The following is a 22,314-nucleotide window of genomic DNA, read 5'->3' as shown; positions in this document are numbered from 1 at the left end:
CTACGTCGCCATTGGCCGAGGATCCCGGCACCGCCTCCCGTGACGGTTGCGGTTGGATGAACCGGCCGGGCGGTGCCGCGGGCCTGGCCCTCAGCCTCGCTGTCGGTGCTCCCGTGCGGCGCGGGATTGGCTAGAGTCCGCCTGACCACACTGGGCTCTGATTGGTTAGGGTGGGGCTGTGGGCGGTGCTACAGTGAGCCGCTGTCATGGCGGAGCTGAGCGAGGCGCTGCTCTCGGTGTTGCCGTCCATCCGGGTGCCCAAGGCCGGCGACCGGGTCCACAAGGACGAGTGCGCCTTTTCCTTTGACACGCCGGTAAGCGCGCCCCGCGGCCGGCCCGCCCGCCTCGCCGGGCTGCCCCCCGCTCCGGCCCACTCCCAGCCCACCCGCCCGTCGGGGTGCCGCGCGCGCGGGGCGCGATGGGACTTGTGGTTCCCTGGCGGCCGGAGCGGCCCACGGCCTGACGGAGCGCGGGGCCCTCGGGGACTACAGCGCCCGGCGTGCCCCGCGTCGCGCCCCTCCCGGCCGCAGCGAGCTGGGGGCTGTAGTTCTGGGGCCGGAGCGGGCGTGGGCAGGTCGCTCGCCCCGTTCGGCGGCGGCCCGGCCCCGCGCGCCTGGAGAGCGGGTGCCACCCCGACACCACCCCCCCCCCGCCTCCGCTGCAGGCGCTTGCCGGGACTCGTAGTCCTGCAGGGGGTGGGGGGCCGGGGCATGCCCCGGGCCCGGCCCTTGGCACCGGGGGGCGGGCCGGGGGTCCCCCCCTGCCCGGGTCCGAGCTGCCCCTCCGGCCTCGCCGCGTGGCGTGGCCCGGTAGGGCGGGGGGGCGAGTCGGTGCTGTGTCATTAAGATGGCAGTGGTCCCTTCTCCAGCCGTCTCCACCCAGCCGGCATCCCTGCTCCTCCCTCCCTACCCCCGCCTGGCCTAGGCGGACCTGGGGAGGCCCAGGCGGCGAGAGGGCGAGGTCCCCCCGTTGGCCTCCTCCAGGCACCCATCCGGGCTGTGCCCCAGCCCACCAGAAGAAATGGGCTGCGGCTGGAAGATACTGGTCCTTCGAGGAAGCAGCACACGGCAGCCTGGCCCTCTTTCCCTCCCCGAGCCCCACGGTGATGCCTGTCCATGTGCTCCCCGCTCTGACTCTGTCCCAGCTGGTTAATGTTGGAAAGCAGGCTGAGAGCTTCTTAGTGGTTTCTCTCCTTTCCAGCCTCTGGATTTGGGTCCCTTGCCTCTTTGATTTTTTTAAAGAGTATCTCTGCTGAATGAGTGTAGTGTTTTCCAGATACTTGTGAGATGAGGAGGGCTCATCCTGTATCCATTTTGGAGCTACTTGTAAGCTTTTGAACACAGCAGCAAAAATAAAGTGGTCTGTTAACCTTCCTTGCACTGTAGCTTGGCAGACTTCCCTACGGCACTGGGAATTACGCTTTCAGACAGGGTGCCACGGTTTTGTTGGTAACGATTGTACCATGCTCTGAATGTGTGAACTGTGCGTGCTAAGGACCTTTTGCGAGGTATAAGCTTCTGAGGAATCTCTCTCAGGCTTTCCTGATTCAGTAGCAACCTGCCATAAATGAACAGGCAAACAGATTTTCAAATACATCATCTTGACTTGAGTACCTGTTCTTCTGGGGCAGCCAGACTGGGGCTTGCCATCTTATTTCAGACTAGCTATTAAGTGGCTGGTATGTAGGAATGAGCTGTAGCCATGATTTAATGAATAGTATTCCTAGAGGTCTATCCTAGCAGTTGGAATGGCATTCTTTACCATCTCCCTTCAGTTTTAATCTGTCCTTCCTTCCAGGAGTCAGATGGTGGCTTGTATATCTGCATGAACACATTCCTGGGCTTTGGGAAGCAATATGTGGAAAAGCACTATCAGAAAACAGGCCAGCGGGTCTACCTGCACCTCAAAAGAACACGTAAACTGGTAAAAAATAAAAATATATACAGTCAAACTTGTTCTGAAATTGAGAGCTGGGATATGTCTCTGTATTGAATCAGAGTTTTCTCTCTTCAAATATAACTGATGTTTTTCTTGGTGAATTGAGGTTCATCAGTTCTTCAGCTCTGCTTATGTTGACTTGTTGTATGGATTGCCCATGCTATTTCTGCCTCTTTCTGTTTTCAGAGTAGCTTAATTTCAATCCTTACTGCTTGCCACAGCTTGCCTGTCCCCCTAACTCTATTTCCCTATTTCCTCTCAATGAAATAGAAGGAAGAAGACACCAACTCCAGTGCTGGGGACCCACCAAGGAAGAAACCAACTCGTTTGGCTATTGGTAAGAAAGCACTTGCGTATGATACCATCCTTGTTGTTTTGGACCAGTCCTCTGGAGCTGCCTGGCTTCATGACATGTCACTTTTGCCTTTCCTCTTCTTGGGCTAGTTGAAGCTAGTATCCCCGACCAAATTTAAACGTCACATTTTCTAGTGTGTCTTAGGTGGGTATTTCTGCAAAACAGTTGTTGAGGTGGTAGTTTTGTGCTGTGTTCAAAGTTGCATCATCTTTTCTGTAGGTAAATATGTTTTGCATCCTCTCTTAACTCTATGGCTGACTCAGCTTGGTGTGGGTATAACCATTGCTTAATATGGATGTGTCTGTATTATGTTGATGTATGGGGCTGGAGTAAGTTTGAGAAGTTGTCTAAGTCTGAGTTTGAAGTAAGTTTGAAGTTTCTAATAGAAAAAACTATTTTCTAAACTTCTCAGGTATTGAACTGGTGTTATTTTCTAGATGGGGAAGAAATTACTGGTAAATGCTGTCTTAACATTTTGGGCTCGATAGTTCTTTGAAATACAAGGCTGATACTGGAGGAAATACATATGAACATTAAAATACAAAAAGCAAGCCCTTTTTTGGAAGAACAGGGATGGCATTCCATTACTCTCTTGCACTGACTTCAAAGGCTGTCATGGCAATCAATGAAGATGCTGCTTATTTGGAGCAGTCTTGGCTAGTAATTTCTGAACCATTATGGAGATCTATAAAGCAGAGGATAGGAACATTTTTTAGCAGTAACAGGTTCTTGGCTTGCTGGAAGCTGACCACTAGAGGGAAATCCGGAACCTGGACTATGCACGTCTTGCTTTATGCTCACTTTTTCCGTGGCTGTGCCATTGTGTAGCAGGTGCCCAGTGACACCACTGCTGCCACAGCCCAAACACCAACATCAAGGCTTTTGGCTGCTCCCTGTTTTTATGGTGAGGTGAATGAAGTCCCAAAGGTCACTTCTAGCAAAATTGAGACTAGAATCTGTTTCTTCAGATAGGCAGTGCTTTTATGTATATGATTATGCTGCTTTTGGAGAGATGAGGCCCAGTCTGCATTACAAGTTATTTCTGCATCCTCAGTTCTACGAAGGTCTTGAGACAAGTGTTGTCCCTGGGTCAGCACATAGCTGCCTGTGATAACAGCTTAGTGGTGTGAATAGAGCAGGAGAGAATAAAAGACAGTATTAGGCCTGTGGTTGAGGCAGTGATCTTAAATCCAGGAGAGATTTTTTTTTTCCTCTCTTTTAGATAAACTGTGCTGGTTTACCTAATCCTGACATGGGAGATTTTTTAAAGTACTAGATAGATGTAGGAAGAAAATGTCATTGGCTGCAAAATGTAGCCCTTGATCTCTCTGTACCTCAGCTTCCCTCTCCATGGGAAAAAAAAAATCTATAGTGCTCACTTCCCATGCCAGCGTGTCAGTTGGATGACTTGTGGAGTTTGTGGTGCTCAGATACAACCACGGAGAGGGAGGCAGTGCACCTTCATGGCAAGCTGTTGGCTATATAGGGGGGAAAAAAGGGCTAGGAGGCAGTCTGCTGACTGAAGACCCTCTTCCTCATCTGAAGCTTCAGCAGGTTCATATAACCACTGTAGGGAACTTCAGCAGTCTTTTTTGGTTTGTTTAGAGTTCAGAAATTGTGTAATACCCTGAGGGATTGTGTATTGTTTTACTCTATGAAATGATGGCAGGAGATCTCTCTGGGATGTGCTGAAGAGGCATGGGACTATCTGGGTATGTTGTTGCATGATGCTGGTGACTGTTTTCAGGTATTTCTAAAACCACTCCGGCTTGTAGCATCTGCATTCATACATGGCAGTTTGTGCATAGTCTAAAAAATGTAGATATTTGAGGGGGGAGTTGCAGGAGATATTGTGGGAACCGGGTATTCTTGCCAATGTTTTAACTAAATGCAGTAATGGTTATCACAACTGTGTTGCAAACAGGGTTCTCGAGGCTGAGGCATTAAACAGCAAAAACTCATATTCCCTTCAGAGATCTGTGGCAGCCACAGGTCTTCAGAGATCAGCATGCCATTTTTAATGAAATAAAGGAAATTCAGTTGAAAAAACCCCCAGGGAGTTAAGGCAGCTAGTAAGTAATGTGTCTTCTACCTGTTTCCTTCTGGGATGTAAGGTGTGAATGCTTGGAGAACAGGAAGGGCCAAGGTTTTTTCCTGAGTACCTACATAAATCAAAAACAGGTCCCTCCACTGCAGATATTTTTGGTGAGCGTCCATCATGACTCTTGACAACTGGCAAATAACCTGTTATGTATGGAACCCCCATTTCTGTTGCAGTCTCTGGAAAGCATGGCTAGCTGGGCATGAGAAACTGCTAGGACTATACCTTTCCTAAGACTTTTTTTCTGTAATTCTGGATGTTCTGGTTCCAGAGGAACTCCTGGTTTGCTTTGCTTAATTTTAGGACTCTGAACTGTCCTTCCTGGAAAAGGCAGGAAGCAGAGCCAGGCTCCTCACAGATGCTGATAGACTAGAGCTTTGCACAGGGTTAGAATATGATCTCTTCATGCACATCTCCATTCATCATCTTGGATATAATGTGAAGGACGAACAGCAGTGCTTTATCATGGCTCTGTTCTGGACAATGTCTCTCTAGAGCAGGTCTTTTTTCTGGTTGTAGTGAGGGTCTGGTGATTCCTTCTAAGCATCTGTAAAAAGAGCTGGGAAAAGCAGACCTATTGTCACTAGGCTTATATTTTCTTCTGTGAAGTCCACACCACCAGCAGAAACTTTGGGATCCAGAAATGGAAGGAAGATTGTGGATTTTTGATCTAGAGCTTTGCCTTAGTCATGGTACCTTATTTCATGTAAGCTGTGGGCAAAGAAGCTTTGCAAGCTGTTTGGTTTTACATGTTACCACAAAGGGTTTTTTTCTTCCTGTAGGTGTAGAAGGTGGATTTGACATCACAGAGGAAAAGTTTGAATATGATGAAGATGTAAAAATAGTAATTTTCCCAGAGCATTTGGATATTCCTCGTGATGGTCTGGAGGGACTACCAGACATGGTCAGAGACAGGGTATGTTTGGCGGAGGGCTGTGTTTTCTGTTGTAAAGGAGGAAATGCACCATTGCAGAGAAGGAACCGCTGTCCTGTGAAAGGGATCCTGCAGAGCTGTTGTGAAGTCTCAGCTTGCAGTAAGCAGGGTTGTTCTGCGCTTACACAGTGCAGAACCATTCTGTGATTCTATGATTTATGTTACGGAGGCCTGGTTTGTGACTGAGGCTCCTGAAGGCTGCCCTAGCACAACTGACTTGCCAATCTGAACCTAAACGTGGAGTGTTGTGGCACTGGAAGCTTCTTTCCTTCTGCCCTTAATTTTTTTCCTGCTGTCCTAATTCCAGATTGCCAGTGCGATCGAGGCGATCCTGACAGCAGATTCAGCCTCACGGAAGCAGGAGGTGCAGGCTTGGGATGGGGAGGTTCGACGTGTTTCCAAACACGCTTTTTCCCTGCAACAGCTTCAGAATGATGTCCGCATCCCACCATGGTGAGCATAGTACTGAAACTAGCTGTTTTGCTCTGTATCCCAGATCCACCCCATCACCTTCTTCTCCTGTCCTGGACTGCAGCAGCAGATGAGACTTCTTTTGTGAGTCTCTGAGTGTGCCTTGTCCTACTAAATTCAGGGGAAATGGCAAACTAAGGTATTTCAGGATACTCAGTGTTCCAAAGTAAAAGACGAATGAGATTGCTTGTACTGTGGTCAGCGGGTAGTAATGGAGAGAGTTTGGGAGGTAGAACGCAAAGGTTTGCACCCTAATCTCTTTTTCTCTGTTCCTTCTCAATAGTGGTTGGAAGTGCAGCAAGTGTGACATGAGGGAGAACCTGTGGCTGAACATGACCGATGGAGCCATCCTCTGTGGTCGGCGTTATTTTGATGGCAGTGGTGGCAACAATCATGCAGTCGAGCATTACCGGGAAACTGGCTACCCACTGGCTGTGAAACTGGGAACAATTACTCCTGATGGGGCTGGTGAGAAGGGGGATCCTGTGGGGGTGATAGATGCCAGGCACCACTCAGGCTGACTGTGGTCTCTGACAAGGCAAGTCAGGGAGGATTTCCAGGAATCAGGCTGGTATTGCCCATCTTATGATCTGGAACATTCAGTGTCATCCTATCGTGAACTTTCCCAGCTTGTGGCAGGCAAAGAACCAGCTGATAAAACCTTGTCTTCTTCCTCCCCTCCCTTGTAATTTGGAGGGTTTTAGAATAGTTATCCAGGTTGCCATCTTATTTTCTGTGGTGGGATGTTTATCAAATAATTTTGCGTGCAAAACCTGAGTAGAGAGTATATGGCACAGTAACTCACTTTCCTCACTCCAGATATACCTCTCAACCTTCATCGATGACAAAGTTGTTTGTCTTGTCACATGTTTTGAAGGAACCTCAATATTCTGTCTGTCATGCTACTTTCCTGAGAAAGAAGAGAAACCCCAACTGCTCAGTTTGTCAGACCTCCTTGTTCTGAGCACTCTGTTCTGTTCATCCAGCAGTTAATGTTAGATCACAGGCCATTATAAGTCTCTGCTTTTCTTCTGTGTTCCTGCATAGACGTCTACTCCTACGACGAAGATGACATGGTATTGGATCCAAACCTGGCAGAACACCTTGCTCACTTTGGAATTGACATGCTCAAGATGCAGAAGGTGAGGGCAGGGGGTGGGGGGTGTCCTCCATAGGCCTAGAGGGGGAGAAAAGCAACTCAGGTTTCTTAGCTGGATCCCAGCTTTCTGTGGCTATGCAGAACCATTCCTGGTAAATAAACCCTGTTTGTTGTCAGGCAGAGCATTGCGTCATCTGCCCTTCTTCTTTTGCTGCCTTTTTTCCCTTTCTTTCCTGTCCCTCAGGTTCATTTCCTTGGAGTTCTGTGTCAGTACTGTAGGCAGGGAGGTTCCCAAGCTCTGAGCTTTGCTCCCTAGATTCAGTGTTAGTGTGTGACCCCTTACAGGGGATGGTTCAGATTTCTCCCATGTTTCTTATCATTCCTCCTTCTGTCCCAGGTATTCAGATCAATTCTTGTATCTTCCTCTTCTAATTTAATAAAACAGAATGGATTTGACTCTTTGTTTCTCTACAGCATTGTCCTTTTCACTCCTCTGATGTTCCCTTGAGTCTTTGAGGGTTTTTCCTGTTCTTTCCCTCCTCAGACAGACAAGACAATGACAGAACTGGAAATAGACATGAACCAGCGCATTGGGGAGTGGGAGCTCATCCAGGAGTCTGGCGTGCAGCTCAAGCCCCTCTATGGGCCTGGGTACACTGGTATCCGTAACTTGGGCAACAGCTGCTACCTCAATTCTGTGATGCAGGTGCTGTTCAGTATCCCAGACTTCCAGAGAAAGTAAGTGTGATTAATCACTCATTTTCATTGGCCTGGGTTCCCTTGGGATCAGTACAAAGGTCTCCTAGAGCTGGGAGCTTCTGTTACCGTGACCAGGCTCAGAACTGTGTCTTTAGTAGATGAACCCATACGTCCCTTAGATTGTTCGGTTTTTTCAGGTATGTGGACAAGCTGGAGAAGATATTCCAAAGTGCACCTTCGGACCCCACACAGGACTTCAGCACACAAGTGTACGTAGAGTTTTGGTGAGAGAAGGAAGGCTGAGGCTGCCTGGGTGCGTCCCGACCTCTGTGCTGCTACAGTGTGCTTTGCTGCAGGTTTCTCCCTCAAGCCTTGCCTCTCTGTTTCCATGTCCATCACCAGAGACACTGATCCTCAGTGATCAATAAGAATCTAAGCCAGGAAGGTTCAGCTGAATGCCCTAGATGGAGAGGACAGAGTGCACCTCAGTGTTCATGAGAGGCCCTTAAATGTATTATGTGGTGAACGCAGTACCATCTGTTACCACGGGGGGATTTCTGGTAGGCACATTCTATCTGTGTAACAGCAAAAAGGTGCTTGTTCTCTGCAACGGAGGGAGATAGCTACGAGCAAAGAGATATATAGATTTAGGCAACTTTATTCTCAGTGGATAATTTATATATGCTTAAAGAGGCTTCCAGCAAGAGGTATTGTGTGAGCAATAGCAGGAGAATGTATAGAAGGAATACAAGATTTGGGAGAGTGTTGCATTTTAAATACATGAATTCTCTGTTACATCTGCTCTAAAAGAGCAAAGCACTATATGGAGGTTTGGGGTGGAGGAATGGAAGGTGGCATTTGTGGAAGGGAGTTCAGCGATAAGGGAGGATTCTAAATTTGGACAGCCTGGGGAGCCTGTTCACTGAGGAGGGGATTAAATTGAGACAGCCAGAAAGACTTTTGCCTGGGCAAAGAGAGGAATTGGTAGGGTTTAGTTCCAGACAAATGGCAACAGTGATGGGGAAGGACTGAAGTGGAATAGTAGGAGAGTCTGAGCATAGGAGGAAATCACTGAACGTTAGTGTTGTTCATTAAGTGCCTCATGCAGTCATTCTTGATCTTTCCCCTGGGAAAATGTGATCAGTCTGCTCGCAGCAATGCTATTTCTGGCTCAGGCAATTTCACTCTGCCCTGTTGTCTCCCGCACAATCAGTTAGATGCACTGCTGCTTTACCCATGTCAGGCTGCAGCTTAGTTTGGCTGTTATGCAGCTGCTGTGTGGCTCAGCACCAGCTGCCCTTCTCTGGGGAAAAGGAAGCTATTCCTTTATGTTCTCACTGTGCAAGCAGCAGTTGAGATTGGTGCCCAGAAGTCCTAGTAACTTTCTAGTCGATGTCTCATGGGACCACAGAGCAGACTGAGATAAGATGATCTCAGCTGGTGCAGCAGAGAACACTGATCTCTGTGAGATTGGCAGTCCATGGCGGTGTTAAAGCTGGATGGGTTGGTGTGGCTCCTGGAGTTTGTGGGATTGAAGAAACCTTTTTGATGCTAACAGTGACGACTTCATCATTCCAGAGCCAAACTGGGCCATGGACTACTTTCTGGGGAGTACTCAAAGCCGGTTTCTGCAGATGGGGAGCAGCAGCCCGATCAGAAGGTGAGACTTGGATATGGCATCTTCATGATGTGTGTGTTGCATGAGGTATTGTGTATGTTACATGGGGAAGGAAGGAAAACCCTTTCTGAAGACATTTCCTGGGGCTCGTTCCAGGGCCCTGTGACCTGAAGAAAAGCATGGTGAGTGGCAGGACACGTGCTTGGCAAATTATGACCACCTTCTTCTTCCACCTTGTTATTTTTAGGGTATGCAAAATGGCATCGCTCCACGCATGTTTAAATCCCTCATTGGAAAGGGGCACCCAGAATTTTCCACTAACCGACAGCAGGATGCCCAAGAATTCTTTCTGCACTTCATCAACATGGTTGAGGTAATGGTTGAGTTTATCTATCAAATCATGGAAAAACCCAGCTTTGTTTTCTCCCCACAGCAGGGGTTAGGAGTGGAGGTGAGAAGCTGGCAATCAGAGCAGAGAGAGGGAGAGCACACAGGGAAATAGGCCAGCTAGCACCTGCGTGAGCAGAGAAGGAGAGATGCTTGGCCATGTGTTCAGGGCTGATTCCTTGGAGGAATCTCTTTTGGGAGTGGCACAGCTGGAGATGTAAATTGTCCTCTTTAGGAGCAGGAATGGCATGGGTTCCTGTGGTACAGAAGTTGGCTCTGGTTCCTCTTTGCTGTCTTTTCCAGTGGACTGGGTACAGAAGTAAATACTCTGTAGCCATGTCCTAGGTGGCACCGCTGCTACTGCAGATATTTATTTCTGCCATTCTGATGTTACATCTGTCCTTCTAACCTCTCCTCCTTCAGAGGAACTGCCGCAGCTCGGAGAACCCTAACGAGGTCTTCCGTTTTCTGGTCGAGGAGAAACTCAAGTGCCTGGCCACAGAAAAGGTGAAATATACCCAGCGTGTGGACTATATTATGCAGCTACCCGTGCCCATGGATGCTGCACTCAACAAAGGTCAGTAACATGCCAAGGCCAGAACCGTAGCAAACATCGTGTTTAGATACTGTACTTTTATTACAGAACTCCTTAGATGAGAAAGGGACTTCCTCAAGGACTGGCTTTGCCACTTATGAAACCAGACTGATCCTTTGCCTGCTTTTGTGGGATCGGGCTGATTTTTTCAGAGGTGGTGTGACATGGTGATGTCTTTCTAGAGCCATTCCCTCCGACACCACAAGCTGGGCTGCGATTCAAAAGCAAAAGAGGACTGCAGTAGCAGAACAGTGCTCTGGAAGACATCTGCTTTGTGCTTCATTCTTGATGGCGTGTATCTACAGGCCTATTCTGCCTCTGGGTGTAGCTTACGCCAGTTGCTTTGTAGGTACCTAGAGATGGTCCTTGACTCCTCTGCTTTGTTCTCTAGATGAACTACTGGAATATGAGGAGAAGAAGCGGCAAGCAGAGGAGGAGAAGCAGCCACTGCCTGAGCTGGTGCGAGCCAAGGTGCCTTTTAGCTCCTGCCTAGAGGCCTATGGAGCTCCAGAGCAGGTGGATGATTTCTGGAGCACAGCCTTGCAGGCCAAGTCTGTGGCTCTCAAGTGAGTGTGTGTCAGTTATCAGCTAGGCTATGACAAACTGGCAATAGCTGCATCTTTGGGGACTTCTTTTAGTTGCTTGGGGAAGAAGTGTTACCAAAGCTTTGTAGTTCTCCACACCCTGGACCCATAGAACATTGATGCAGAGGGGGAACCAGTCTGTCAGTGCTGGAGTGATTGCTCTCAGGGGATTTCAGTGGGCAGAACAGCAGTGCTAGTGAAATCCTTACCATCAAATTTCAGTTGCTGAGGGGTTATGAAAATGCAGTGATAGTCCAGGAAACTAGCAGCTTTTATTCTAAATTCAAAATTTAGCTTTAAAATCAGTACTGACAGTATGGCAACACTGGTCTTGCATGGTCTCTAAAACTTGTTTAAAGGAAGTTTTTAGCTGTTAAAGTTTGAGCAAAACAGTGACTATAACAGACGCATAAGTTACTTTAACTAATGCTAACTTAAATGCTAATAGCAAGGTTTAAAAAACAGTTTTAATTTTTCTCACTGCCTGCAGCACATGCGACAGTGCAAAGGTGTAGCGAGAAGATTACAAACCTAAGCAGCTTCCTGTTGTGATGCTACTGACTGTTCTGCAATGAAAGAGTAGTTTTCAGAGAATTGGAAGTGTTTTTCTAACAAATACTCTGTTATTAAGCAATAGCTACTATAAACACACAGTCAGTAACACAATCACATTGAAAAGTAGGGTTTTGTTTTGCTTTTTAGTAGTGAGTTATGTTCAAACACTTTGTAAGAATTAGCGTTGAATATATACCATTACTTAAATTAATTTTATGGCATGTTACAATTATCCCCCAATAATAAGTATCTGTCTCTCTTATGATTGCTTCTCCCTTCACAAACATTGCCCTCCGTTTCACAGATTCCAGACACCCTCTCTCTCAAATTGTCTAACTAAATAATGTTCAGTCAAATTCAGTTAGCTTAAAATTCACTGCTTCTGCTTTGTATCTGAAGAAGTGCTCTTGTGCTTGAAAGCTTGTCAGTTCCTGCAGCTGTATCTGTCGGTCTAATAAAAGATGTTATTTCCTCTACATTCCTTAAGGGTTAGGCTTTTAATTAAATACTCAAATCTGAGGAGGTTTGTAAAATACAGGATTGGAAGGTAGAGAACATGTACTATTTTTCCACATCCCCCAAGATTTTGTACATGCTGCATTCTGTCTCATCTGGTCAGAGCCTCTGCTTTAGAAATGGTTGTGTTTGAGGAGCTTTAAGCTCAGCGTAGGAGACCTGCACAGATCTGTGTATCCCCTCCTTAGGACGTGCCTCCACCCTACTCACTGGTGTCTTGAATCAACTAGGTGCCCTCAGTCATTGCTGGCAAAGTATTTAAAAGTATTATTTGTCTCTTTCAGAACAACACGGTTTGCCTCTTTCCCGGATTATCTGGTGATCCAGATCAAGAAATTCACTTTTGGTCTGGACTGGGTGCCCAAAAAGCTTGGTAAGAAGGATGAGAAGTACAGAGCATATAGGTATTGGGAGTCATATATGGGTATTGTGGTCATTACTGCAAAGAGGAAGATAACTACCCCAAAAGGAGCTGCAGACTGTAGCGTATTGCATCCCCGGGGACTTACCCTTCTAGATCTCCCAACCAAGTCCTTTGTTTCTGTCCCTATGGGGAGGCTGAGCAAGGCTGTATCTTGCAGATGTCTCCATTGAAATGCCAGAGGAGCTGGATATCTCTGCACTGCAGGGAACAGGGCTGCAAGATGGAGAAGAAGAAATGCCAGACATCGCACCCCCACTGGTGACACCAGACGAGCCCAAAGGTAGCCTGGGGTTCTATGGCAACGAGGACGACGACTCCTTCTGCTCCCCTCACTTCTCCTCTCCGACATGTTAGTGATTCTCCTCCTCTTTTCCTGATGCCTGACTTGTTTCCTTGCTCTCCTCGTCTTGTCTCCCATGCTAGTGGTTTCCCACTTGCTCAGACTTTCCCTGTCCCTCTGTCAGCGAATGCCGGCTGCCTCCCTTGCGTGCCTGTTATGCAAGGGTGTTATGCAAGGGAGTTTGTTGATTCCTGTTCTGTGAAAGATGGGGAAGTGTCATGTCTACTGCTTTTAGAGGGGGCAGAGCTGGGGTTTATACAAGATTTAACTGGTAGAGGTATTTTATTTTCACAAACCACAGTGGGAAGTGGGGTTTGGAGGGTAGGGAAGAGCCAGTGCTCCTGAGTTCATGAGTTGAATCCTTTTGTTCCCTGGGGTGCCTGTGCGTGAGCCTGCACTTCTGAAGAAGGAAGGTAGCAAAGGATGAGAAGAGCAGAGAGACAGAACTTGTGTGAAACGAAGCCAGGAAACGGTGGCTTAGGAAGGCTGTGTGACACTGCGCAAAATGGAGCAGGCACAGCTGGGTGGGAGTGGGTGGCTCTAATCTTTGTCTTCCCACAGCACCCATGTTGGATGAGTCAGTGATTATCCAGCTAGTGGAGATGGGCTTTCCCATGGATGCCTGCCGCAAAGCTGTGTATTACACAGGGAACAGCGGGGTTGAGGCTGCCATGAACTGGGTCATGTCACATATGGATGATCCAGGTATGAGACCACATGGCCATGGTGAAGTTTATTACATGTGGGCCATTGTACTTCCTGTCCCACTACAGCAGTGGAAAACTGAAGTAGTTGGGAGCTTGACCTGTATCCCTCTTGGAGAGGTCTAACTGCTCTGAGCCATGTTCTCTTTTCTGCTGCAGACTTTGCTAACCCGTTAGTTCTCCCTGGATCCAGTGGACCAGGGTCAACTATTGCCTGCCCAGACCCTCCTTCAGAAGACAGCATGGCCACCATTGTCTCCATGGGCTTCTCCCGGGACCAGGCTATGAAAGCGCTTAGAGCCACGGTGAGAGGCATAGGTGACATCAGAGTGAAAGGATACTCTTGGGAACAAGCATTCCCAAGTTTACAGTCTTCTCTTCCTTCCAGAACAACAGTCTGGAGCGTGCTGTGGATTGGATCTTTAGTCACATTGATGACCTTGATGCAGAAGCTGCTATGGATATCTCAGAGGGGCGCTCAGCAGCAGAGTCCATCTCTGAATCTGTCCCTGTGGGTCCTAAAGTGCGAGATGGACCCGGAAGTGAGTTCCAAGCAGTAGGAATGCGGATTCAGGGGTGCAGCTTGTCTTTATCCTCCCTAATCCATGCGGTACCACGGGTTTTAGCAGCAGCAGCAGCTGCCACAGAGCTGGTCTGGTTGCTGAGGTGGAAGCAGGGAGGAAAATGAGAGGGATGGCCGTGCAGGGCCTGGACCCTTCAGGCTGGGGATTACCTGGAAGCCTGTAAGAGAGAGGCAGAGGAAGTGCCGTCAAGCGAAAGAGGGGAGAGGCTGTGTTCATCTCAGTTGTCCTGGGAGGCTTTTCTGCTCATCAGGCTGCCGTTGAAAAAACTTATTTCGGTCTATGTGCAGAATTGGTGCAAATGCTGGTAGGCTGCTGCATGCTGTTGGGATGGGGAACCCAGCACTCAGGGAAGAGAGAAGGCTAAAGAAATTACCATCTCCTATTTCCCCGCACATTTGGCCTTAAGGCCATTCCCAGTCACACTTGACGGGGACCCAATTCTAAATTATTACCCAGCAGAGCTTCCTTCAGGGGATCCTCTAGAGAGGGCCTTGCACAGGGTGTTTTGGCATTAAGACGCATTTCCTCTTTCCCTGACACTCCTCTCTTTCCCCTCCCCCTCAAGAATATCAGCTGTTTGCCTTCATCAGCCACATGGGCACTTCGACTATGTGTGGACACTATGTTTGTCACATCAAGAAAGACGGCAGGTAAGAGGGACTTTCACAGCGTAAGGGGACTCTGAGGTACAGTTTGAAATCACTGTCTTCCCCTGTTTCTTCAGAGGTCTTGGGGGGTCGGCGATGAGAGCAGGTGAGGGGGAATCGAGTCATGTCTTAGCCACAGAGTGGCATCCCTGAGTTCCCGTTCTGCCTGTTGCAGGTGGGTGATCTACAATGACCAGAAAGTCTGTGCCTCTGAGAAGCCCCCCAAGGATCTGGGCTACATCTACTTCTATCAGCGGATTCCCAGCTAGAACATCCTCTTGCTGTGTGTGGTGGGGGGAGAGTGGGCTGAAGGTGTGGGGGGGGAGGGGGGAAGGGGTGGGGGGGGTGAGGATGAGAGCAGGGTTCTTCTCTCCCCTGCTCCTCTTTCCCCACTCATCCCTTCATGGCCTCTCTGTGGAGACAAGAGTTCCCTGACTGGGGGCTGGAGCCCCCGTGGACACGAGTGAAGGGGGTCCGGGGGGGGTGGGGTGGGAATATCTGTTTCTATAGGAAATGTCCTTACTGTCTCCCCACCCCCGTGTGACACACAGCCCTAGTGCTTTGCTGCTTGGTGGGATAATGCCACCTCCTTGCTGTCCGGAAGGGGAGGAGGGGGCTTGTGTGTATGTGTGGCTTGTGTATGGGGGGTTCCTCCTGCCTGCCCTGCTGGGGAGGGCGCGGGGCGGGCAGCAAGGTGGGCCACGAGCAGCGCCCCCACCTTGTGTGCCCTTTACATGCCAAAATACACGAGGGACAAAATAAAAGTCGAAATACACCCCCTAGCCCGGTTTCTGTCTGCCCTCTGCATTGGTAGGCGCCCCCCGGGAGCGGAAACACGAGTGGTCGGGGGGTGGGGAGGAGCGCTGGCGGTGCCGCGGACTCCCTCCGCTCGGCGGGCGGGCGGCGGGGGCGGGGCTGGGGCGGGGCCAACTGGTGGGCGGGGGCGGGGCGGGGCCACGGGCCCTGCCGGGGGATAAATGCGGGCGCCGGGAGCCGGGTGCTGCTGCCGTTGCTGACCTTCGCCTCTCCTCCGGTACCAGCCCCTGCCCGTTCCCGCCATGGCGCCCAGGAAGTTCTTCGTGGGGGGCAACTGGAAGATGAACGGCGACAAGAAGAGCCTGGGAGAGCTCATCCACACGCTGAACGGCGCCAAGCTCTCCGCCGATACCGGTGAGGGCGCGGCCGCACGTAGTGCACGTAGCGCACGTCCCGCGCGGCGCCTCACGGCCCGGCGGCGGCCTGGCGGAGTCGGGGCCTGGGTCCGGGCGGGGGAGCGGCAAATGTCAGAGGGCGGCGGGGGCGTAAATATGAGCCGGCGGCGGGGCTAAATATACCCGCGAAACCGGATCCGGGGCTGCGGGCCCGGCGGACACGTGCGGCTCCCCCGGGTCGCCTCCGGCTGCATTCCCCGGGAGGAGGAGGCCTCTCCCCGCCCCTCCCGGCGGGAGCGGGTGGGCTGATGTCCCGCTGCCGAGATCCCCGGCCGCTTGTCTCCCTGGGCCCCTCGCCTCTCCCCCATCCTTGTCCCTACCCCGCCTCGTGTGCTCCTGCTCCCGTCTCTTGGCCGGGGCCGTGGGGCACGGAGCTCCGTGCTTCAGCCGAGGTCCCTCGGGGCTGCGCTGCCGGGGCAGGCTGTGAGACCGTGCCCCTGCCTCGCCGCGGCCGTACCCAGTTACAACCCCAGGCGTAACCTGATGCTGCCCTTTCCCCCCGGTTCAGGCGGGCCCGGGCAGCAGGATGGCATTCTTTCCCGGTTTCTCAGCTGGGCCCTTTCCAAGGGGCCTGATACCACCGATCTACCCACTGGAAAGGGCTTCCTCTTTGCTGTTGAGTCATCAGATAGCAGGGATATTCCTGCTGCAGAGGGTCCCCCAAATGTCAGTGAGGGCAGGCAGGCTGAGCCTTCCCAGGAGCTGGGGAAGGGAGAGAGGGATGACCTCTCAGAGCTGGGATTTGGGGATGGTGGCTGGGTACAGTTTCTGCCCTTTGCCTGTTTCAAGGGTGGCCACTTTCTTTGCCTTCCAGAGGTGGTGTGTGGAGCTCCCTCCATCTATCTTGACTTTGCCCGTCAGAAGCTTGATGCAAAGATTGGAGTTGCAGCACAGAACTGTTACAAGGTACCAAAGGGTGCTTTCACAGGAGAGATCAGGTGAGCCCACAGAGAAGAGTAAAGCCAGGGTGCCTCTGGGATGTGAATTTCCTCCAGAGGTGTGAGTCATCTCCTCTCTCCCCAGTCCAGCAATGATCAAAGATATCGGAGCCACGTGGGTGATCCTGGGCCACTCTGAGCGAAGGCATGTTTTTGGAGAGTCTGATGAGGTGGGCGACCCTGGGATGGAGAGATGGTCTAGCTCAGATGTGCCTGCAAAGGCTGGAGGGGTGAGCAGTTAAAATATGACTACAAGAGTAGATCGGACTATTGGTTACCTCATTTCTTTTGCATTCTCAGTTGATTGGGCAGAAAGTGGCTCATGCTTTAGCTGAGGGCCTGGGAGTCATTGCCTGCATTGGAGAGAAGCTGGATGAGAGAGAAGCTGGCATAACAGAGAACGTGGTTTTTGAACAGACCAAGGCCATTGCTGGTAAGGAAAGAAAATGGGTGCTCTTTTCCTGCTTTGGACATTTAGGAAATGGCCATTCTGGCCTTAACTGGAAGTCTGTAATGGCTGTCCTGGCCTTCCTTGTAAGGCTCATAGATATGTTGCTGTAAATGTTCACATATGGTAATGATGATGTTAATAAAAGACCTGTGTGTTCCAGAAGGCTTTCTAGCTCTACCCTTCCCAGCACAAAGTACTGTGCTTACCTACACCTTCTCTCTCCTCCCCAGATAATGTCAAGGACTGGAGTAAAGTGGTTCTTGCCTATGAGCCAGTTTGGGCTATTGGAACTGGTAAAACTGCAACTCCCCAACAGGTATGAGCACAGGGGAAAGGTGGCTGACTAAATGGCCAACTGACCCTTTCCACTCTTCTTAATCTTCCTGAAGACTTTCTCTAAAGACTAAAGATTTAGAGAATCTCTCAAGATTCTCTCAGAGATTCTCCCCTTTGGAAGGGAGTTGTACACAGAGTATATATTGCTCAGCTCTTAGTGGTATTCTTTCTGTTCATTGCAGGCTCAAGAAGTTCATGAGAAGCTGAGAGGGTGGCTGAAAAGCCATGTGTCTGATGCTGTTGCTCAGTCAACTAGGATCATCTATGGAGGTAAATGAATCTGAAGCTGCATTCCAGTGTAGGAAGCAGTTTTTCTGCTTGTTGCTGCAGCTGTACAACATGCTCTGCTGATGAGGAAACAAGGCTGTCAGAGCATGAAGAGCCACCTACTAGCTTGTTTCAGTAAATGGGAGACAGTTTTACTCTCTGCAGAGTAAGATGTGGCTAGTCTTACCCTTTGTGCCCAGGCCCCATTTTCTAGAGCTGGCCACTTCTGACCTTGAAATATTGTTCCCTACTTAGGTTCGGTTACTGGCAGCAACTGTAAGGAGCTGGCCTCTCAGCATGACGTGGATGGCTTCCTTGTTGGTGGAGCTTCTCTCAAGCCAGAGTTTGTGGATATTATTAATGCCAAACACTGAAGCGGCCTGAGGAGCAGTCCCTTGTGGTTCAGAGCAAGAAATGGAAGCAAGAAGGGACCTTTCATTGCACATGTCTTAGTACAGAGGCCTCCTCTGAGGCTTTCCCCCTCCACGGTCATTGTTCTAGCTGTGCTGCTAACCCCCACCACCATGTTGGAGTCTGTTAGTGGGACCCTGTCTCAGCAGAGTCTTGACAGCCTCCTCTCTGAATTGGCAAAATCCTTGGTTGCCTGTTGAGCCCACATTCAATTGGGCCAGTGTCTCCCTTTTTCCCTGCAGTTCTGCAGGGAGAGAGGCCCACTGGTGCTGGGGGAAGGAAAAAGGAATTAGTCTCTTGCATCCTTTAGCTCCATCAGCAAGGAGCCTGTCAGCTTAGACCCTTGTGAGATGTCTGACCTCACCTGTGTCCCATACTGAACAATAAATGAAGAAAAGAAAAAGCAAATGTGTCCTGGATCTTATTCAGAACCAGCTGGGGACAGGCAGTGTACAGAACTTATTACTTATGGAGGTAACTGGTTGCAGAGAAGGTAGCATGGGGTTTGTGGGCTTTTTTTTGAGGGCCCACCACTGCCCCAGTAGGCATTGCAGAGGTTCAACATGCATCTTGCTATCATAGGTTTCACCTGCAGCATGCTGTGAGCATCTTGTTCCTCTCCTGTTACAGCTCTTCTGGGCCCATGGTGACTTCTGTGCATCTCTGTACCAGGAGCTGCCCCACTAGTGAGCTGCTCTTTCCAGACAGGCTTGATAACATGCTCATCCCTGCTCTCTTTGCTTGGGAAGACTGGTAATTGACTTTGCTGCTCATTAAATGTGGAGCAGGGCAGCTCCCTCTTTATGCAGGGAAGGGTTTTTTTTTTTTTTAGGCCAATGTGCTGAGGCTGTGCTTGCTGCCTGCTTTCAGCTGTGGGCTGATGGGTGAGAAAGCAAGATGAGATATTATTTCCCAGCTGCTACACCAGCTAGGAGGCTTTAGGTAGCACTAAGGGTAATGAAAAAGGAAGTGCCTCACAAGGAGGAGCTTAGCTGTAAGGCAGTACGTCCTTGGGAGCCTGTGGGCAGTGCTCTGGTATGGAGCAGACGTGCAGAGGGTGACTCGGTTTGTTAATGCACAGCTGAGAGATCCCCTCCCACTTGATGTTACTGGTCTGCAGGAGCGGCATGTCCCTCCCCTTACCCTGCTAGCGCCACCCGAGGAATGAAAGCAAACCCGATAATGCTGCGGGTCCCCCTGCTCTGCTGAAGGGGTCCCTCTCAGCTGGAAAGGAGGGGGAGAGGAGCTCCCAGCCCTTCAGGGGACATCTTCCTCGGGCGGGGCCGGTGCCGGGCAGCTGCCGGTTCTGCGGGTGGTGCTGGCGCGCCCCCGGGCGGCCGCGGAGCCCTCCGCCGCCTGAGCCTGGGGGGGGCTGGGCTGAAATGGCGCTGAAACCGGCCTCGGGTTTGGCACCGGAGTCAGCGTGACTCGGTAGGGCCACGAACTGCGCCTAAGGCTGCCCGGAGCCGGGGTCGCTTGCAGGCGTCGGCCACGGGCTGTATCGCGGTTGTCGGTGCCTGCTCCTGCCCAGCCCTGCCCACAGAGCTAGGCAACAACCCAGGAGAGTGACCTACATAGAAAAAAAAAAAAACAGATGGGAGCCAAGCATTGATTTTGCTGCTTTGAGGAGAATAGAGAGGCATGAAAGCATTCGTTTAATGAGGAATAAACTCATGGAAAATAATTCCTGCATCAGCAGGAATGCCAGATCTTGTTTTTCTTCTTTTTGTCTGCTTTCTGGCAGGACTAGAGCTCTGTGGAGTGGAAATACTGCCAGATCCTCAATGCAAATTGTAATGGTTGGATCTTAAACAGGTTGCTGTTGAGAAAAATGCATTATGCCAGATGTGATGGCCTGAGAGAGGCTACTGCAGCTCCATGTCCTCAGCCCCAACCAGCAGCCAAGCTGAGCTTGTGTTCCCAGTAGGTACACACACACATCCCCCCCCCATATATACACATATACACAGATGGCCACACAGAGCACTCAGATGAACACACCACCAGCAGCCTCATCCCACCCCCTCCTCTGGCTGAGCAGGATGGAGGTGCGCTAGTGAGTGTGCATATATATATGTATTTATACATATATATATACACACATACACGCACATATGTACAATGTAGCAGCTGGGCTCAGGCAGTCTACCCAGTAGCTGCCCTTCAATCTCAGTCTCTCCGTGCCTTCTGGTCCCCTTAGTACCCAGCTCCCCTATGGTGCTCAGGCCCCTCAACCCCCTAAGGGACCCCCAGGCCCCCCAGCCTCTTCAGCAGCTGCTGTGACTCCCTCAGCCCCCTGGCAGCCGGCTCCTCCCTTGCAGCCCCCTCCCAGACCCCAGGCCCCCTTGCCAGCTGGTCCGGCTGCACCCTCGCTGCTGCTGACACACTGGTCTGCACACACATGCCCATGGGCACACGGGCCCCAAGACCCAGCCCAGCCGATGGCATCCAGACCCGCATGCACCCCTTGCATGTGGTAATAAGAGTCCCTCGCCCAAGGCAAAGTGAGAAAGGAGTTCAATGAGAAGATGGGACAGCGCAGGGCATGGCCAGAGAAACCATCTCAAATCATTTACATGCAACCAGCCTGTTTTATTCCTGTACCCCTCTGTTTTCCCACACTCATTCCTCCACAAATCACCTAGACTCCTCCCTTTCCCACCTTTGGGTTCTCCCCTAAGCATCCCCTAATCAGTCCTGTGCAATCCCCAAACACTCTTCCCCTGCATCCCGTCGTGTATATGCAGCGACCCCCCAGCCCTAAAGGTGCCCTGGGGCTGAGGCTCCCCTGGGATAGCCCCGGGAGGGGCCCGGACAAGGTGTCCCTTCATCTGAGTCCATAATTTGGGTTCTCATCTGCCATCATGCCCCTGTGCTCCTTGAGATGGGCCTTTGGTGGTCTGATGGCTCCTGGGATGGGCCTGGGAGCAGCCCAGCAGGGTGCTGTTTGGGCTGCCCCTCCTGCTGTCATCTCCTTGTGCTCTTTTTTCATAGAATCATAGAATCATAGAATGGTTTGGGTTGGAAGGGACCTCAAAGATCATCTAGTTCCAACCCCCCTGCTACAGGCAGGGACACCCTCCACTAGACCACGTTGCCCAAAGCCTCATCCTTTTGGGTGTGCAGATGAGCTTTTGTCACCTCCCTAATGATCATTATAGTTAGGTTTGGGATCTTTATATATATATATAACCTAAATAAAATTTCTCTCTTCTAAAGATTTGGGTTTTCTTGAATAATTTCTCTTGTTTCTTGTAAGTTCTTTGGTCATCTACAACCAAGGCAGTTGAGCCATATGTTCCTGTTGTAAGACCATATAAAACATGTGCATAGAGGTGCACATGACTTCTACCAGTCCATTCTTCAGCATAAAGGGATGAGGGATGGGAAGAAAAGCATGTTGTCACTCTTCCTCCAGTGCTGATTTGCTGAAGGGCTCCTTAAAGCCTTGGAAAGCAAAGGCAAGAGGAGCTGGAATGCTTTATGTGTAGAGGGGTTTTTTTTGCAGGGGATTTAGTGGAAAACAACATCATAGGCAGGTTAATGACCAGGGACTGAATTCAGATGGGACAAGTGTAGCACAGGAGAAGAGATCAGCACTGGGGACTCAAGTGGGACAAGGCAGGGGAGATGGGCAGCAGCTTGCTGTGCAGCCCTGAGCAGAGCGGGGTGCTTTGCAGGAGGGGTGAGGGTTGGCACATGCGCTGCAACAGCGTGAGACTCGTGTCTGATGGTTGTGCATCCACCTCAGCTTGGACCAGGTTACCTAACACTGACGTTGCCCGGGGGCTGCAAAGGAGCAAAGTGCACTGGAGGGAAAGGGAGCAGGGCCTTGGACTTTGGTACTAACTATGAAATACTGGCGTCTGTTACCTCTGAGCAGCATTCTTGGCTGGTAAACACCCAGCTCTGCTCAGCAGCCGACGGGGGCACAGCCACCCGCCCGCCCGCGGGTGCCAAAGCTGGGCAGGCACCGATGCCATCTGCTGGGTACTCGCAGCCTCAGCCCTCCCCAGCCTGGAGGAGAGAGCTGAAGCAGCATCACCTGCAGCAGGTAGGGACACTGTACCCCAAAAGCCACTTCCTGGCATCTGGGAGATCGTGTCACAGGAGGTTTCACATGGAGCCTAATTAATATGTTGAGCTGAA

The 22,314-nt window shown here is 50.6% G+C and overlaps 2 protein-coding genes across 3 annotated transcripts; both read left to right on the top strand.

Annotated features, from left to right (window-relative positions):
* Positions 1–143: 143 nt before the first annotated feature.
* On the top strand, positions 144–15,333 carry USP5 (ubiquitin specific peptidase 5). Of its 2 annotated transcripts, none has more exons than XM_054805961.1 (20): positions 144–314; positions 1,798–1,923; positions 2,209–2,275; positions 5,177–5,310; positions 5,636–5,781; positions 6,083–6,267; positions 6,847–6,941; positions 7,443–7,636; positions 7,795–7,866; positions 9,176–9,257; positions 9,463–9,588; positions 10,026–10,179; positions 10,589–10,763; positions 12,137–12,225; positions 12,434–12,625; positions 13,178–13,321; positions 13,480–13,625; positions 13,709–13,862; positions 14,470–14,554; positions 14,727–15,333. In XM_054805961.1, exons 1-20 carry the CDS (start codon positions 207–209, stop codon positions 14,818–14,820), a joined length of 2,568 nt encoding a protein of 855 aa, XP_054661936.1. In that variant the 5' UTR covers positions 144–206; the 3' UTR covers positions 14,821–15,333. The 2 variants fall into 2 exon arrangements, with proteins under 2 accessions (XP_054661936.1, XP_054661943.1); XM_054805968.1 differs by having other exon boundaries at positions 175–314; positions 12,434–12,556.
* Positions 15,334–15,496: 163 nt separating this feature from the next.
* TPI1 (triosephosphate isomerase 1) lies at positions 15,497–18,568 on the top strand. The gene is made up of 7 exons (XM_054812938.1): positions 15,497–15,721; positions 16,577–16,700; positions 16,786–16,870; positions 17,001–17,133; positions 17,382–17,467; positions 17,670–17,757; positions 18,010–18,568. Exons 1-7 carry the CDS (start codon positions 15,610–15,612, stop codon positions 18,126–18,128), a joined length of 747 nt encoding a protein of 248 aa, XP_054668913.1. The 5' UTR covers positions 15,497–15,609; the 3' UTR covers positions 18,129–18,568.
* The last annotated feature ends 3,746 nt before the right edge of the window (positions 18,569–22,314 follow it).

The sequence above is a fragment of the Grus americana genome, chromosome 1, assembly GCF_028858705.1.
Source record: "Grus americana isolate bGruAme1 chromosome 1, bGruAme1.mat, whole genome shotgun sequence".
NCBI lineage: Eukaryota > Metazoa > Chordata > Aves > Gruiformes > Gruidae > Grus > Grus americana.
Note: the sequence above shows the minus strand (reverse complement) of the source record. Positions and strands in the feature narration are given on the sequence as shown.

Bases quoted from the DNA above. Each gene is read 5' to 3' on its own strand.
- USP5 (XM_054805961.1), top strand. From the start codon at position 207: ATGGCGGAGCTGAGCGAGGCGCTGCTCTCGGTGTTGCCGTCCATCCGG. The intron at 2,276-5,176 runs GTAAGAAAGCAC...TTCTTCCTGTAG, and splicing joins ACCAACTCGTTTGGCTATTG to GTGTAGAAGGTGGATTTGAC. The intron at 12,626-13,177 runs GTTAGTGATTCT...GTCTTCCCACAG, and splicing joins TCACTTCTCCTCTCCGACAT to CACCCATGTTGGATGAGTCA.
- TPI1 (XM_054812938.1), top strand. From the start codon at position 15,610: ATGGCGCCCAGGAAGTTCTTCGTGGGGGGCAACTGGAAGATGAACGGC. The intron at 16,701-16,785 runs GTGAGCCCACAG...CTCTCTCCCCAG, and splicing joins GCTTTCACAGGAGAGATCAG to TCCAGCAATGATCAAAGATA. The intron at 17,134-17,381 runs GTAAGGAAAGAA...TCTCCTCCCCAG, and splicing joins ACAGACCAAGGCCATTGCTG to ATAATGTCAAGGACTGGAGT.